The sequence below is a fragment of the Vanellus vanellus genome, assembly GCF_965231255.1.
Source record: "Vanellus vanellus genome assembly, chromosome: 9".
Classification (NCBI taxonomy): Eukaryota; Metazoa; Chordata; class Aves; order Charadriiformes; family Charadriidae; genus Vanellus; species Vanellus vanellus.
In genome coordinates this window covers 24,206,992-24,221,275 of record NC_138914.1, presented here as the reverse complement: position 1 = coordinate 24,221,275, position 14,284 = coordinate 24,206,992, and the positions used below count along the sequence as shown (strand labels likewise).

The 14,284-nt window shown below is 38.2% G+C and overlaps 1 protein-coding gene across 1 annotated transcript in view; it reads right to left on the bottom strand.

Moving 5' to 3' along the window:
* Window positions 1–768: 768 nt before the first annotated feature.
* The window catches only part of HDAC11 (histone deacetylase 11), a gene marked incomplete at its 5' end in the record, with an annotated part of 54,239 nt that continues 40,723 nt past the window's right edge, over window positions 769–14,284 (bottom strand). Inside the window, 4 exons of the mRNA XM_082487937.1 lie at window positions 769–2,758; window positions 6,140–6,318; window positions 9,417–9,513; window positions 12,776–12,838. Coding sequence (XP_082344063.1) covers window positions 2,516–2,758; window positions 6,140–6,318; window positions 9,417–9,513; window positions 12,776–12,838 — 582 coding nt within the window. The 3' untranslated portion in view covers window positions 769–2,515. The remainder of the gene's footprint in view (window positions 2,759–6,139; window positions 6,319–9,416; window positions 9,514–12,775; window positions 12,839–14,284) is intronic.

Genomic DNA, 14,284 nt, shown 5'->3' with positions numbered 1-14,284 from the left:
TGAAATTCTCAGTGAACTTTGCCTCGTGATAACAGTATATTAACTATGAATCGTGTGGTCTATCTGTGGTCTAAACTCAACTTCGAAAAAAAGTTTCACCACTTCTTTTCAAAAAACAGTACACATTTATCTTGGACTAGTTTCCTAATGTGTAGAAATTAGTATTTTGGTTTTAAAAACCAAGTCAAATATTACACTAAATAAAATTTTTGAAAAATATGAAGCAGGAGTTGTCTGTTTACCAATTCTAGCTTCATAACAAACACTGAAAATGCAGTCAATGTGCCCTTTGCTTAACAGTCACAAGTTTTACAGATGAGTCTGAAAGCTAGCAGGCTCTTCTGCAAACATCTAGTTCTCTCTGGAAAGATACTGATTTGTAAAAGACCTGTAACAAACTACTGCAGCCTTAACAGAAGCTTAGTTTACAGTTTAATAAGTAATTTATCGTTACAGGTAAAGTAGGAGTTACAATATAGGTCATGGGATGTACCTTGGAACTAGAAAGTGACTTTAACCCCTTATGATGATATTTTAAAAAGTATTTGGATACAAAACTTCCAAGCTCACTTTAAGAGGTCAACACATTAACTCTCAGAGAAGGCATCCGCTGGTGACAAACCTTGTACTATTCACGCTTAAGACTCACTGCAGTCTCAGTTATGTTTTAAGTATGAAACCCACATCTTCTTGTCTTTTCAATAAACTGCCCCCTTCAAAGTTTTTGACAGCCAAGAAACAAGTGAAGTGGAAAGAAAAATCAGTCAACACTGTTCAACATCATTTTAATCTCTATGGAGGGAAAATAATATAAACATGTTAACACAAACAGCAAATGCTTTGGAAAAGACCACATGGTGCTATGACAGGGTTTTAGTTTATAGAAATGCAATTTATAATTTTATAAAAATTATATGAAAGAATAACAACATATTTCAGTAACATCAGACAGTATAGAAAAAATACATTTCAACATTAGTTGTACTCTGATGGTCCTTTTACTAAGAAATTTAAAAGTGCTTTTTAACAGTGTCGCAACTCAAGATTAGTGCAATATGTCAGATCTGTTTTAAAGCAGATATTTATAGCAATTGTGCAAGTTCTTACAATTAACAAACCCCTTCAATCTAAAAATTAACACTAAGTGAGGTAAGTGTTCCAATTAGAATGAAACATTCCTTAAACAGCTTACACACCAACTGCACTACAAGGAAAATAGTGGTGTGTCTTCATAGAAAGGCTCAAACCTACACATGATGCAAAACTTGTACTACAAATCAGTGAATACTTGGAAGTTAAAAAAGCTCTTGCAAAATATACAGTTTAGTACATTTACAACCCAATGCTACAAACAGCACCTAATGCAAAATGTACCAACTTAAATAAAACCAAACTTTACAGTTAGTGTACTGAATTTGCTTTTGAATATGCTATTTAGTTCCCAAATCCTCCTAGAAGCTCCCATATAAAGTTAGCACATTAACTTAATGTAGAAATTTCACTGTTTTTTTATCTGTAAATAGGAACAATTTGGTTACCAACTATGACTGCAACTATGAGTACCATTACTCTTCAAGCAAGTGGAAAAAACACAGCACTAGTTGGAGGAAAAAAGAATTCAAATTTACCCTTTGCTGTTTTATACATGACAAGCTAGCAACAATAAAAGATACCCTACATTTCTACATACTATTTTCCGCAAGAATTCGCAGAACTCTAAAATCAGTTTTCATTTTATTGTAGTTTCTTTACTCTGCGATTTACAATGCATAGTAACTATTGCCTTTTATATGCAGGCCTCATTTTGAGAGGCAAAAACGAGACTGTTAATGCTGAGCCCTTATAGCTCATTTGCATATGGAGCCAAAGGCATTTCCCATTTTATTTCTCAAGGTGTTTATAAGTAGGATTTATGTCACTATCAACAACAGGAATAAAATATAAATTGAGGAACTTTTGTTCTAATAGGCTATGGCTTAGAAGCCTACCAACTGAACTGTTCTTTTTATAGTATTGCACTTAACTTTAGTATTAAACTGACAGCTGAAGCCCACACAGAACTCGTTTTATAAACAGTATTTCAATAAAAAAAAGCAATAAATAAAATGCAGTATCTAAAAAAAAAATGCTAGTAGGTTTAGTCCATATTTCTCCCACTGCAGTCTGAACTGCATCATCTGCAATAGGGCTGGGACACTCTTTGGATACCAACTGCACAGCTCTTTCAACATAACAGACTACCCAGAACAATAAGAGAAGCAATTGAAGCTTTCTACAGTAATATTAAAAACTGAAAGACAGTACCCTTGAGTATATGTCTCAATTAGCTTAAAAGCCTTTGCTCAAGATAGCTTCAGAAGTTAGACACAGTTATTCTGTGACTGCATATTATCTCTACTGTGTTATTTTACAGGCAAGTTGAGTCTTTTTAAAATATATTATTTTAACCCTGATAATGATATAGAGATTTCCTGCTCCTAAACCAGGAAGTTGTTTGCTAAAATTTAGTAACTTGTCATTGCAGCGACAAGTTAGTTAAGTCTTTAGCAGCGTCTCTAATCATCTGTTCTACCTTGGGATTTCCAGCTCCACTGGCTGCTAGCTCCTTGTCAATAAGCCCCAGGTTGTGCAAATTGAGGATGGAATCGGCAATAATCCGTGCTGTCCTCTTCTGGTAGCCTCCAGATGTCACCATCAGGATTGGGATTCTGCGGCGCCTGGCAGCCTTGAACACTACTTCATCTCTCTTCACAATTCCCTGCAAGTTTACAACAGTCACACACACCCACAAAAAAAAAAACCAACCAAAAACAACAAAAGAGCAGTTGTATGAGTATATTCTAGTTCTAGCCTAGGGTTTATGGATATATAGTATTGGTAAGTGATTAAGCCCCACATTTTACAATAGGAATAAGAAAAATTCATTCAAAAGTCCTGCTAGCAGGTTCACATGTCTAATCATAAAAAAAAAAAAAAAAAAGGAAAAACAGCAAATCAAAAATTCTTGATGTGGTTTTAGAGGATACAGCAGATAATCTTTAGCATAAATTCCTAGAATTCCTGCTTAAAGGCCACAAGGTCTAAACTGACTATCAAGTTTAGAAATATTCACTCTATTTTACAGGGGAGGAATTGAGACTCAGCAAGATTGTCTGAATTCAAAGTGCTTTAGCTTGGGCTCAACTTGCATAGCACCCTCTGACAAAAGTTTAGCAACTTGATCAAGATTTCACAAACCTACAGAAGAATCACAAATTCAAATCAGATTTTACATGTTCACAATCACTAGTTGAATTATAAGCTTCCAGTTTCTTTAATAAAAGCTAATACTAAAAGAACCTATGGCTGAAGGGGGAGGTGCAGAGTGTAAGTAATGGTAAATCCATAGAAAGGAAAATAAATTCTAAATAACCTCTTACTAATAGAAAAGGATATGGAACCAAAAAATTACAAAGACTGCTGACAAAGGGGTACTGTACTGTCATTGAACCCATACCACAGAAGACTAAGTCTCTTGGGTTTCAAATAAGTGCATGTGGGGAAAAAGAGAAAATTCAGAAATAAGTGAGAACAAAATTAAAATCTACTTTTGTGGAAAAAGTAAAAGCAGAGTGTTCCAGAGACACACAGAAGGCACATATAATCCATTACAATTCCTAAAAAAAATAAAAGTAACAACATAATAGACAACAGCTTGGAGAAGTCAGAGAAGGGGAAAGGGATTAAAATGCAGTCAAATAAAAAGATTAGAGGAAGCAGCAGCAAAAGTGTTACAACAAAATGAATATGCACTACTTAAAGTGGTTAAAGGAAGACTGGAAATACAACAAGAAATATTACCCTCCCGTTAAAAAAAAATTAGACCACAAATAAATAAAAAAAATTAGACTACAAATAAATGGTAAAGGGAAAGAATAAAATTCAAATAAATGTAGCTGAAAAAACCCGTTACAACAGTAACGGGTTTTGTATAGTTTGACACAGCCCTGTAAAAGCACAATGGGAGTAAGGAATAATAACTGAAAAATAAGGCAAAGGAAACTCAAGAATTATATTAGGAACAGAACCTGAAAGGAAGTAATAGAATTACAGAATGAGATGTATGTCCCTTAGGAACCATCGCTGGATGCGGCAAACATCATACCACACAAGAACTGGAAGCAGTCACTATTCCCATGAGCCTAACTGCCTCATTCCTGCTCCAGCATCTCTAGTGGCCGAGCCTGGACAAACTGAGAGGAAAATACATGGGCTTATTCCAGCATTTGCACGTTACCAAGACAGAAAATACACCAAATGTAAACAACAGCCTGATGCAGTTCCCACTTAAAAGGTAAGAGGTACTTACCTGCTATACCTCAAGTATTCTGGCCATAGCCTCAAGCACCAAGGAACTATCACTCAAGAGGCATAATTTTGAGTAGAATTAACACTGTAGCAAGATTTTAAAATATGAATGACATCCACAACTGTAGGACTGAAAACTGGACTAATGAACCTTGAAGACATGAATTATCCAGGCTCAATGCCTTCAGTTTCGGCATTTCCAATAGCCTGGGATTTCAGGCTTGGTGAAACATGCCATTCACAACTAAGCCAACGAGATCAGAGAGACAAGAAACCCTGCCCTCAGTTCAGAAAACTACAGAAACCTTTACTCCATCAGGCACCTGAGCCGCTGACTGCACAGAGAAATGGCACTCTGCCTTTCATCTCTGCTTGTGATCAGGCTAATCGTTCCACCTTTCTTTGCCCATCCCTACATTTTGTCTCTTTCCCTACACAGCACCCAACAACCTACAGCAACTCATTTTTTTCTTGGCAATTAATACTGCTCCTTCTGAAATGGCAGAGAAACTTTTGAAAACGCACATCTTAAAGTATTCTCCGTCTATCACTAGCTTCCTTTTCTCTTGGTGGCCACTGCTTTCCGAAAAGCTCTGCTCCACCAAATGAGATCTGACACATCAGGTCATATCCTCTCCAATGTCAACACCAAACAAGTCCAAGACCCTCAGCTCTTCCTTTCTCCTTAGAGACTTTTACACAGCTATGGAAACAGCTGGAGATTCAGAGCGGCTCCCAAGTCCTTCCACCTTGGGCCCGTCGAGGACTTTGCAGGCAGTCAGAAAGCAACGAAGCAGCTGCTCAGTGACAGAGACAATTAAAATGAGGAAATACATAAGGAAGTCAATAAAACCCAGCAAAGAACTACAGTTCTGTGCAAAAGGAAGCATTTGAGAACTAAAGTACTGCAAAACAGAATGAAAACTGAACAGATTGAGCAATGGCTCAATTAGAAGGGAATCCGAGAGCTCACAAATCAAAAAAGCATTTTCCTGTATTGAACTGGCGGACACAAAGAGACCCAAATGTGAAAACAGGAGAGTCAGAACCAAGGAACTGTCAGAGAAGGAATCATTAAAAAAAAAAACAATGGAGGAAATAAGAGATCTGTAAATTTTTGTGCATTTTGAGAAAAGCAGACCTGTTGTATCTAGAATGTGAAGACTTCGATGAAACTATACAGAATAAATCAAAATTTAAATCTGGTGCCAAACTGGGGAGAGAAAAGGTAAACTGAACTGAAAAAGGGTAATGCTGTTTGTATAGAAGAGAATAGGGAAAGGGAAAAAGTCTGTTCGTTTGCTAAGAACACAATACAGGCTGCACAAAATTGCTAGAACTGAAAGATATCAGAAAAGCACTTTAAAACAGCTGGGAGTTCTATAGAGGAAATTAGGTGTAAGATACATACTGGGGACAGGGGATAAAAGACATGCATCACAAAATGGGTTATGGGAGGGTAACAGAAACAAAGAAAGAACCAAAGAGGAAAAATAGGAGTCAGGTGGAGTATGAAAATATATGCCTCTCTGGTTACTGTCTGGATGTTCCAAAACAGTATAGTTTAGAAAGACGACAAACGATACTGGAACAGGCACCTGGAGAACAGAAATATGTAGTCAGGAAGAGGCAACCAAAAAAAAAAAACCATATGGTGAAAGAGGAAAATGCTTTGGTTTAGTGTAAAGCATGCCCTTACCTTCATCTAACAAACAGCCACAAGTCACTCTCAGGCTTGCCTTCGCTACCTAGCCGGGAGTAAAGTTTGTAGGTATTTTAGTATCATACTAACCTGAGGCGAAATAGCAAGTCCTCCCAATGGATCACCATCCAGAATATCAGTCCCAGCATTATAAACAATGATGTCCGGTTTTAATTCGTTTAATGCTCCTTCCACGTGAGTATGTACCTTCTGAAGATATTCTGTGTCCTCTGTACCCCACTCTAATTCCACTTTGCGTTTTATGGCACCTTAAAAAAAAAAAAAAGATAAACATTTCGAAGTTACTCAATAAATAAAACATTACTTTGAGAGAAAATGCAAAATTCAGGTAGGCAAGAGAAAAATATAACATTTCTGGAAATTTTGTAAATACATTGTATTTTCACAGAACCTTGAATTAAAGAAGATTACTCAACTACTTGTTTTCCCAGAAAATGTAAGCACAATGACCTTCAAAAAAATTCCATTGAAGACAGAAAATTAGATGCAGAGGAAAAAATAAAAACCTGAGATGCAAGTGGAAAAGTGTTATTGAAAAGCAACTGATCTACATGTCCATTTACCAGTCAGCAAAGAAATCATAAAGAAAATTATTAACTTAAAAGTAACCTAAATAAAGCATAAGGGAAAGAAAACACTGAATTGCTATTGCAGAGGAAACAGTTAGGGGAAAACACAAGATAAACATCACTGAGAAATTATTGATGTTTTATTTTTATCACAACACTCAAAACTTAACAGCAGGGGATCGTGAATTTATGTGAACTGCTTTATTAATGTATAATAACATTCAGCTTTGCCCCAAGCACTTTCAATTTAACTTTCTTACCCTGTAATCCTACCAGAAGAGCAAATGTCTATCCTTAATTTGAATTAAATTATTTCTAGTGCTTCTAATAAAGCATCAGCAGTAGAAGAGGAGGGTTGACAAGGTAGAGAGAAGAAACCCAAAGTTATGCAGCCTACTTTTGGGTGCTTTTACACTTACATGTAACTCTAAATCTGAACTAATCAAATCTATCTCAGAGGCGTTTCAAGGTACGACTTCCACCACACCATACCCCATGCCTTGAATTAAATGACTTGGAGTCTTAAATCTTAAGTGCAGATTCAGCACCCACCAAGTGGGCACAAATGCATTCAACACAATGATACTTATTCTCGTGATTGCTGGGTAGGGGTTTTTCTGCTTTCCATCCTCGTTCAACATTAGCGAAGCATTCTTTTCTTTTCCTTTATTTTATTTAATCACCATTAGTTTCAAAGACTTTTGTTTCTTTATGATATTCTTCCTGAATTCTTTTCTTATTGTTATATAAATGTTCATGTAAGTGCACAGCTGTGCTCTTCTGAACAGCACTTAGAGCCTCTTCAGGGTAAAGAATCCGCTAGCTGGGTAGAGCTTTAGAGGAGGAGGTAAACACATTAGCATGGGGAACAAACAAGTATTGTTCTGATGAAACCATTAAAAGTTGAGACTATGGTGAATCAGATTCCATGCCTCTGCAGGTCTTTGTCTTTATCTCCACCACAAAACACAGAATTACAGTGATTAGTTATTACCCAGATCAGGGACTACTGATGGACAGTGATGGATCTGTAGGTTAGAATGAACACAGATTTACATTTGACAGCCTTTTGTCCATCTCTTGCTAATTAGTGAATATACTTCCACAGCTTTGAAAACAAGTAAAATGACACTCAGACCAACATGAATGCTTTTTTAAGGCCTGAACTTTGAGTTTCAGCTGTCAACTTTTCATGCTTACCTTTCAGTGAACTAGTCCTTTTCCCCATCCATCTTCTCCTTTCTCTCCCTAAACTTCTGCATCATTCCAAACTACTTCCCCTTAGGGACTCAAAAAGCTTATGGCTAAGCATTAGGCAATGTTAGCTAGTCTTCCCCACCCCACCGCCCCTGCCTTAGGAAGCATACAGGGCAAAGAAATGCACAGAAGAGAGTCCTGTAATAAAGCACAGTGAAAATAAGGGGGAAGTCCAGGGAGACAGTGATCAGTTAGAGTTTACCCTAAGGATTCAAACTTTCTGGTTCAAGCCTCTACCTCCCTTCAAAAAGATGCCCTCTCCGATCTCATCTTCACCTGGTCATCTAGCAGGAGAGAGTTTAAAGGATTTAGGCACTGAGCCCCTATTTAGACACCCTTATGCAAACTACAAGGAACTACATGTTCACATGTCTTTGGCTGCAGCCTTCTGCACCTCATGCTTCATCCATAGACAGGGAATGGCAGTATTCCCAGCTTCACAGCGCAGGGGCGAGTTCAGGACTTCACATTTGCTAACAAGGGCTTACTCTGTTTGGGTCTTAATCCATCTTTTCAAAATGTTGCCATTTGATACATGAATAAAGGGATGCTTTTATCAAGAAAAAAAATATTAAAACTCATTTGCTTGCAATTTGTTTGCTTACAGACATGACGTGCTTTAAATGGTCATTTTTTAGTTTAATACCTTGAAATACATATACTACAATTTTCAAAATCTTTACTAGTTAAAAAACAGAAGAACCTAATTCTTGCCAAGAATCCAAATTAAGTAGGCTTTTCAGAATGAAGAAATTCAACAGCAGAAGAACATCTCCCCCAATAAACTATCATTCAGCTAACAAATGAAGCCTGTAATAAATGACAGTGTAACAGAATAAAAGATCAAATAAACTTCGGCCTTTTGCATTCCCATTTAACCATTATCAAAACCCCACTAATTAATTGTGACAGGTCACCAAACACAATAGGCACATCACAGTAGGGAAAAACAAACAACAATAACAGAATCAAGCACCAGCTCTTAACATCTGTGTGACTTCCTTTTGCTTGCCAACTTATTTCACATTGAAATGCATTTTCTTTTCTCCCTGCTTATAAAACAAGTTCTATTGGAAAGACAACACCTAAGCATGTTATAAATTATAACTTCCAAAAGAACATGAAACCTTTTCACACAGCATTAGCTAATCCAGAGTGAATTCTTTTATAAATTTAGCATAAGGGAAAGATTTAATTCTAACAGTTATCTTCAAATCAAAAGGCTTATTTAACTCATTGCTCTAAACGTGGCGGGAGCTTTCGAACGGACTGCTAACAAAGTCCGCCTGATACCCACGCCTTGCATTCCAGAAATTCATTCCAGAAGTGATGGAAGGCACTACAGTATTAACACTACCATGATATATCACAGTGATCACTGAAAATCTTATGTTCAATGTGAAATTTAAAAAAATATGTAGTTAACATCACTGCAAGGAAACTTGTTAGTAACTGAAAAAGTTATTTGACAACACAGTAGGTCTTTCCCATTTTGGAATATGAATTTCAGTTATACTTACGTTTAGCAAATCCATCCCCTGGATAAATATATCTATTGTATGCATCCATAATATATACCCGATGATCATCCATGAAGTCTCTCTCATGGCCATTTCCCTGAAGGAAATTTACAGTTAGCTGTCTCCAGCACACTAACACAGAACTAAATCTGCCAAATCTAAAGTAAATAAGACTAAAGTGATTTAATATTTAAAACCCTGTGTCATTCTCTTATAGTTGTGAAGGTTATTTTGAGGTGTAGAGTTTTGAGGGTTTCGACAGTATCAGCCTGAAAACCCACAGGCATTATGAAAACCAACATCCTTATATCTCTGTGAAGGTAATTATCATAGATATCACAGCACATAAAAGAAAAATAAACGAAAATTAGAAGCTAATTGTCTTCAGCAGCATCACAAAAGCAACTGTAACCATCCAATAGACTCCTCATCTTCCAGCTGTGCAAATAAAGTCCCTTTCAACTGCTGCAGAGATACTCATATTTTTTTACACAAGGACTGAAAAATAAATAACTAAATAAAAATCAGACTACAGCTCTTCTGATAATTCAAGTCTTGGCGACATAAATAATCCCTGGAAAAGTTACCAACACTAAAGACAACAGTTTAATGTTTTATTCAACACCAGAGATTACCTACAGAAGGATTGCATTGGGTGTAAAGATGGATACTCAAAAGAAAACTCAGAGTCTGAATATTCCCCCCTCCCCCATTTCTGAATTTAAATAGTATTCTTCTCACTCTCATTTACTTTTTTCCACTAGTATAAAAATAATCTTTTCATTGCAATCACTAAGATAATTTTCTTGAAATCAGTGTATCACACAGAACCCCAGCTCCTACCCCCAACAGAATTTCATTTAAACTATAGAAACAGACATTTCCACAGATATATCTCCTGTAATCCAGTTACATAATTTATGTTCATTTTGTAACTCTCCCTGGACAGTTAGGCTATATTTCTGGTACAACTTGCCCTCCTGGAAACAAACAAAAAAAAAAAAAAAAAGAAAAAACAAGACTCGCTGAGCTAAAGCTAGTCAACAGCATCCTCATAGGGAAGCTTAGGAAGAGTGGGTTAGATGGGTTAGATGAATGGACAGTAAGGTGGATAGAAAACTGGTTGCAAGACAGAGCTCAGAGGGTTGTGGTTAGTGGTGCAGAGTCTAGTTGGAGGTCAGTGACGAGTGGTGTTCCCCAGGGGTCAGTACTGGCTCCAGTCCTGTTCAATATATTCATCAACTACTTGGATGAGGGGATAGAGTGCACCCTCAGCAAGTTTGCTGATGACACAAAGCTGGGAGGGGTGGCTGACACACCAGAAGGCTGTGCTGCCATACAGAGAGACCTGGACAGGCTGGAGAGTTGGGCGGAGAGGAATCTTATGAAATTCAATAAGGGCAAGTGTAGGGTGCTGCACCTGGGGAGGAATAACCCCATGCATCAGTACAGGTTGGGGGCTGACCTGCTGGAGAGCAGCTCTGTAGAAAGAGACCTGGGAGTCCTGGTGGACAACAGGATGACCATGAGCCAGCAATGTGCCCTTGTGGCCAAGAAGGCCAATGGCATCCTGGGGTGCATCAAGAAGAGTGCAGCCAGCAGGTCGAGGGAGGTTATCCTCCCTCTCTACTCTGCCTTGGTGAGGCCACACCTGGAGTACTGTGTCCAGTTCTGGGCTCCCCAGCTCAAGAAGGACAGGGAACTGCTGGAGAGGGTGCAGCATAGGGCTACCAAGATGATTAGGGAACTAGAACACCTCACTTATGAAGAAAGACTGAGGGAATTGGGTCTCTCTAGTCTGTAAAAAAGACGGTTGAGGGGGGACCTCATCCACGCTTATAAATACTTAAAGGGTGGGTGCCAGGAGGATGGGGCCAGGCTCTTCGGTGGTGCCCAGTTACAGGACAAGAGGTAACGGGCACAAACTTGAGTATAGGAAGTTCCACCTAAACATGAGGAGGAACTTCTTTACCTTGAGGGTGGTAGAGCACTGGAACAGGCTGCCCAGGGAGGTGGTGGAGTCTCCATCTCTGGAGACATTCAAAACCCACCTGGACACGTTCCTGTGCAACCTGCTCTAAAGGTGTCCCTGTTCTGGTAGGGGAGTTGGACTAGATGATCTCCAGAGGTCCCTTCCAACCCTATGATTCTATGATTCTATAAGGTGTAGGAAAAGGGTCATGGGAAGCTCCAAAAATGCATTTCTTTATGCTTTATGCAAAAAATGGCAACTCCTACTTATTTCTTCAGCACCCTTAGTCCACAAATAAACAGTTCATGAAATGTAGGAATACAAAGGCCTCTGCGTGAACCATTCTCTTATGAAAGGTGGAATTTGCCAATGCACCAAGAACTGGAACACTTACAAGATGAGAATATCTGCATACTTAAAAGGGATCTGCTGAGCTGCTACTTCCCACACCTCTCGTTGCCCAAAGAAAGGAAAGAATTACAGAAAGGGGTGATTCGGGTTGCAGACTGAGATTACCAGTATGATCTCTGAAAACCAAAATACATTCTGAGAAGTTTTTAAAAAACAAGACAAAAAACACCCCCCAAAAAAACACACAAAAAATCCATAGCCTGATGGAGACAGCTCAAGAGAATCATGAACACAAAACACCTTTCTATTGCATAAACTGTCCTAATGTTATGGTAATTTTAGGATGCCTTAACTTGTAGATAAGAGAAATGATAGAAGATGGAAAACTTGCAGCCATTAGGCTTCCTCACTGCAATGGAACTACTTAAAATGGTTTATTTACACATATTAAATTATCTTCAATGCTTTAGATTGGATATAATTTTGGTCCACTAGCTGCTTTTCTAAAAATACCACTTCCCTCCTTTCAGGATTTATTTTGGAAATCCTACCAAAGATGAGATTTGTTGTCAGTACTCACAGTAAATCACTATCAGGTGAAGAGAGAGGTATCCTTTACTTCATTAGCCTGAAGCCAGGCATTCTATTAAAACACTGAAGGTCAAATTCATATCCTGCAGAGGCTGCTGCAATGATCACGCATGCTGAATTAACTGCAATTCTGTTTCAAGGGATTCTTGTTTCTTCTGGGATGCTGATCTACTCTGGAGACTGTTGTGCCTCCGATCAGTATGCAACTCAAATATTTTTACATCTAGCCACATGGTGGAGCTACAACTCAGTTTAATTTTGTTAAAATCGCTTAAGAGCCTTTTTGGACCATAAAATAATTAAACGACTAAACTGTTCATAGTTTTCATCATCTATGATTAATTCTAAGTTGACAGTTTATACTGGTAGAAAAAAAATAAATGGCATCACACACTTCTATTTTGAGCAAAACATCTGCAGCACTGAATACAGGTAGGCTACTCACCTGATGAGCATCCAGATCAATAATTGTGGCTTTAGACACCCCTTGCACTCTTTCAAATAAAAACTGAACATATAAGCAAAGAAAAAGATGGAGAAAGTTAGGTGACAGATTAAACTGGAGGCCTGAAGCTTGAACAGTATACTACTGTTCAGATTTGAATGTAGTGTGTGTGTCTATTCATTTCATTCACCAAATAAACAGCTAAATGATTCCAATACATTTAATTACAAAAGCTCTAGTCATTTCACATAAAAAGATAATTTCTTCCATGTCTTTCTACAGCATCCCACACTAACTTGTAAAGCAGACTCCGCAAACGAGGCATGAGCCCAATGATGCTGAAAGACACCCTGGGCGCAGGGTCATCAACCCTGTTGTAGTAAGGCTGGCTCTGCCCCAGCGTAGCTGGAACATCCCCGCACCCCACCCCAGCTGGCCAGGAAAGGCCGTGTCCAGCCAGGGATAAGAGCGCCAATCGATCGTGGCATCGGTGCTGGCAGAGGCTGGAGCGGAACCAGCAACAGCACCAACTGTGGGATGGGACAGGGTGAAGAAAGAGCTGCACAGGCCCCAAGAGGTCGAAGAGCCAACTGCATGAGACAAGTGACAGCAGAAGAGGGGCTATCAGCAGGAAGGGAGAAACAGTGCACTGTGACGGCATCCAACTCTAAAAGCATGAAATCCACCATTTAGGAAAAGCCGCTATAGGGACTGCATGCATTAAAGCCACTTTTAGTAATAACTCATTTCTTATTCCACATCTGCGAAAAAAAAAATAAATTAATTCTGAGTCTTAACTTTGACAAGTTACTGTCTTAATATAGACATGGTAAAACCCAAAGACTTTGTACAAACTGTCACCCACCATAATTTCTCAATCAGTATTTTAATGATAGGGAAAACAGAACACTGAGGATTACTTTTCTGCAAATTACCACGTACAGAAATTAGGATGTTATGTCATATAGTATGCTGCAATCACTAGAGCTTATGTTTGATTATTACTGATACTTTATAAATATTCCAGTGCACAAATATACCATAGTACATTTGATAAAAAGAAGCACTAATTACAGAAGCCTCCTGCTTCAGCCTTTCAGCAGCTAAATACCAAATGTGTTCATTCACGTTCAGTGGTTATTTTGGAGACATTCACATTTTTATTGATGAATTTGAACCTCTCTCAGCACTGTACAGTGCAGCTTGATTCAGAGAGAGCATTTCTGTCTCTGCATTTGTCTTGATTGTAACCACTGAAACTCGTGGAATATTCAGGTTCAACTGCGAGGCTAAGATAATTATCACTGAGTATATTATGAGACAATCTGGTTTGATTTTTAATGTTGGTTTTTTTTGCAAGACGACATTATTAATGCAATTGTAGTGGTTCATATTTACATTGATAATTGTGACCCCTGTAACTCTTGCTTTCCACTTAACAATGCTACATATGCATTATGTTCTGCAGCATCAAGTACGACACCATTTTCCTGTTCCTACCCATCTATA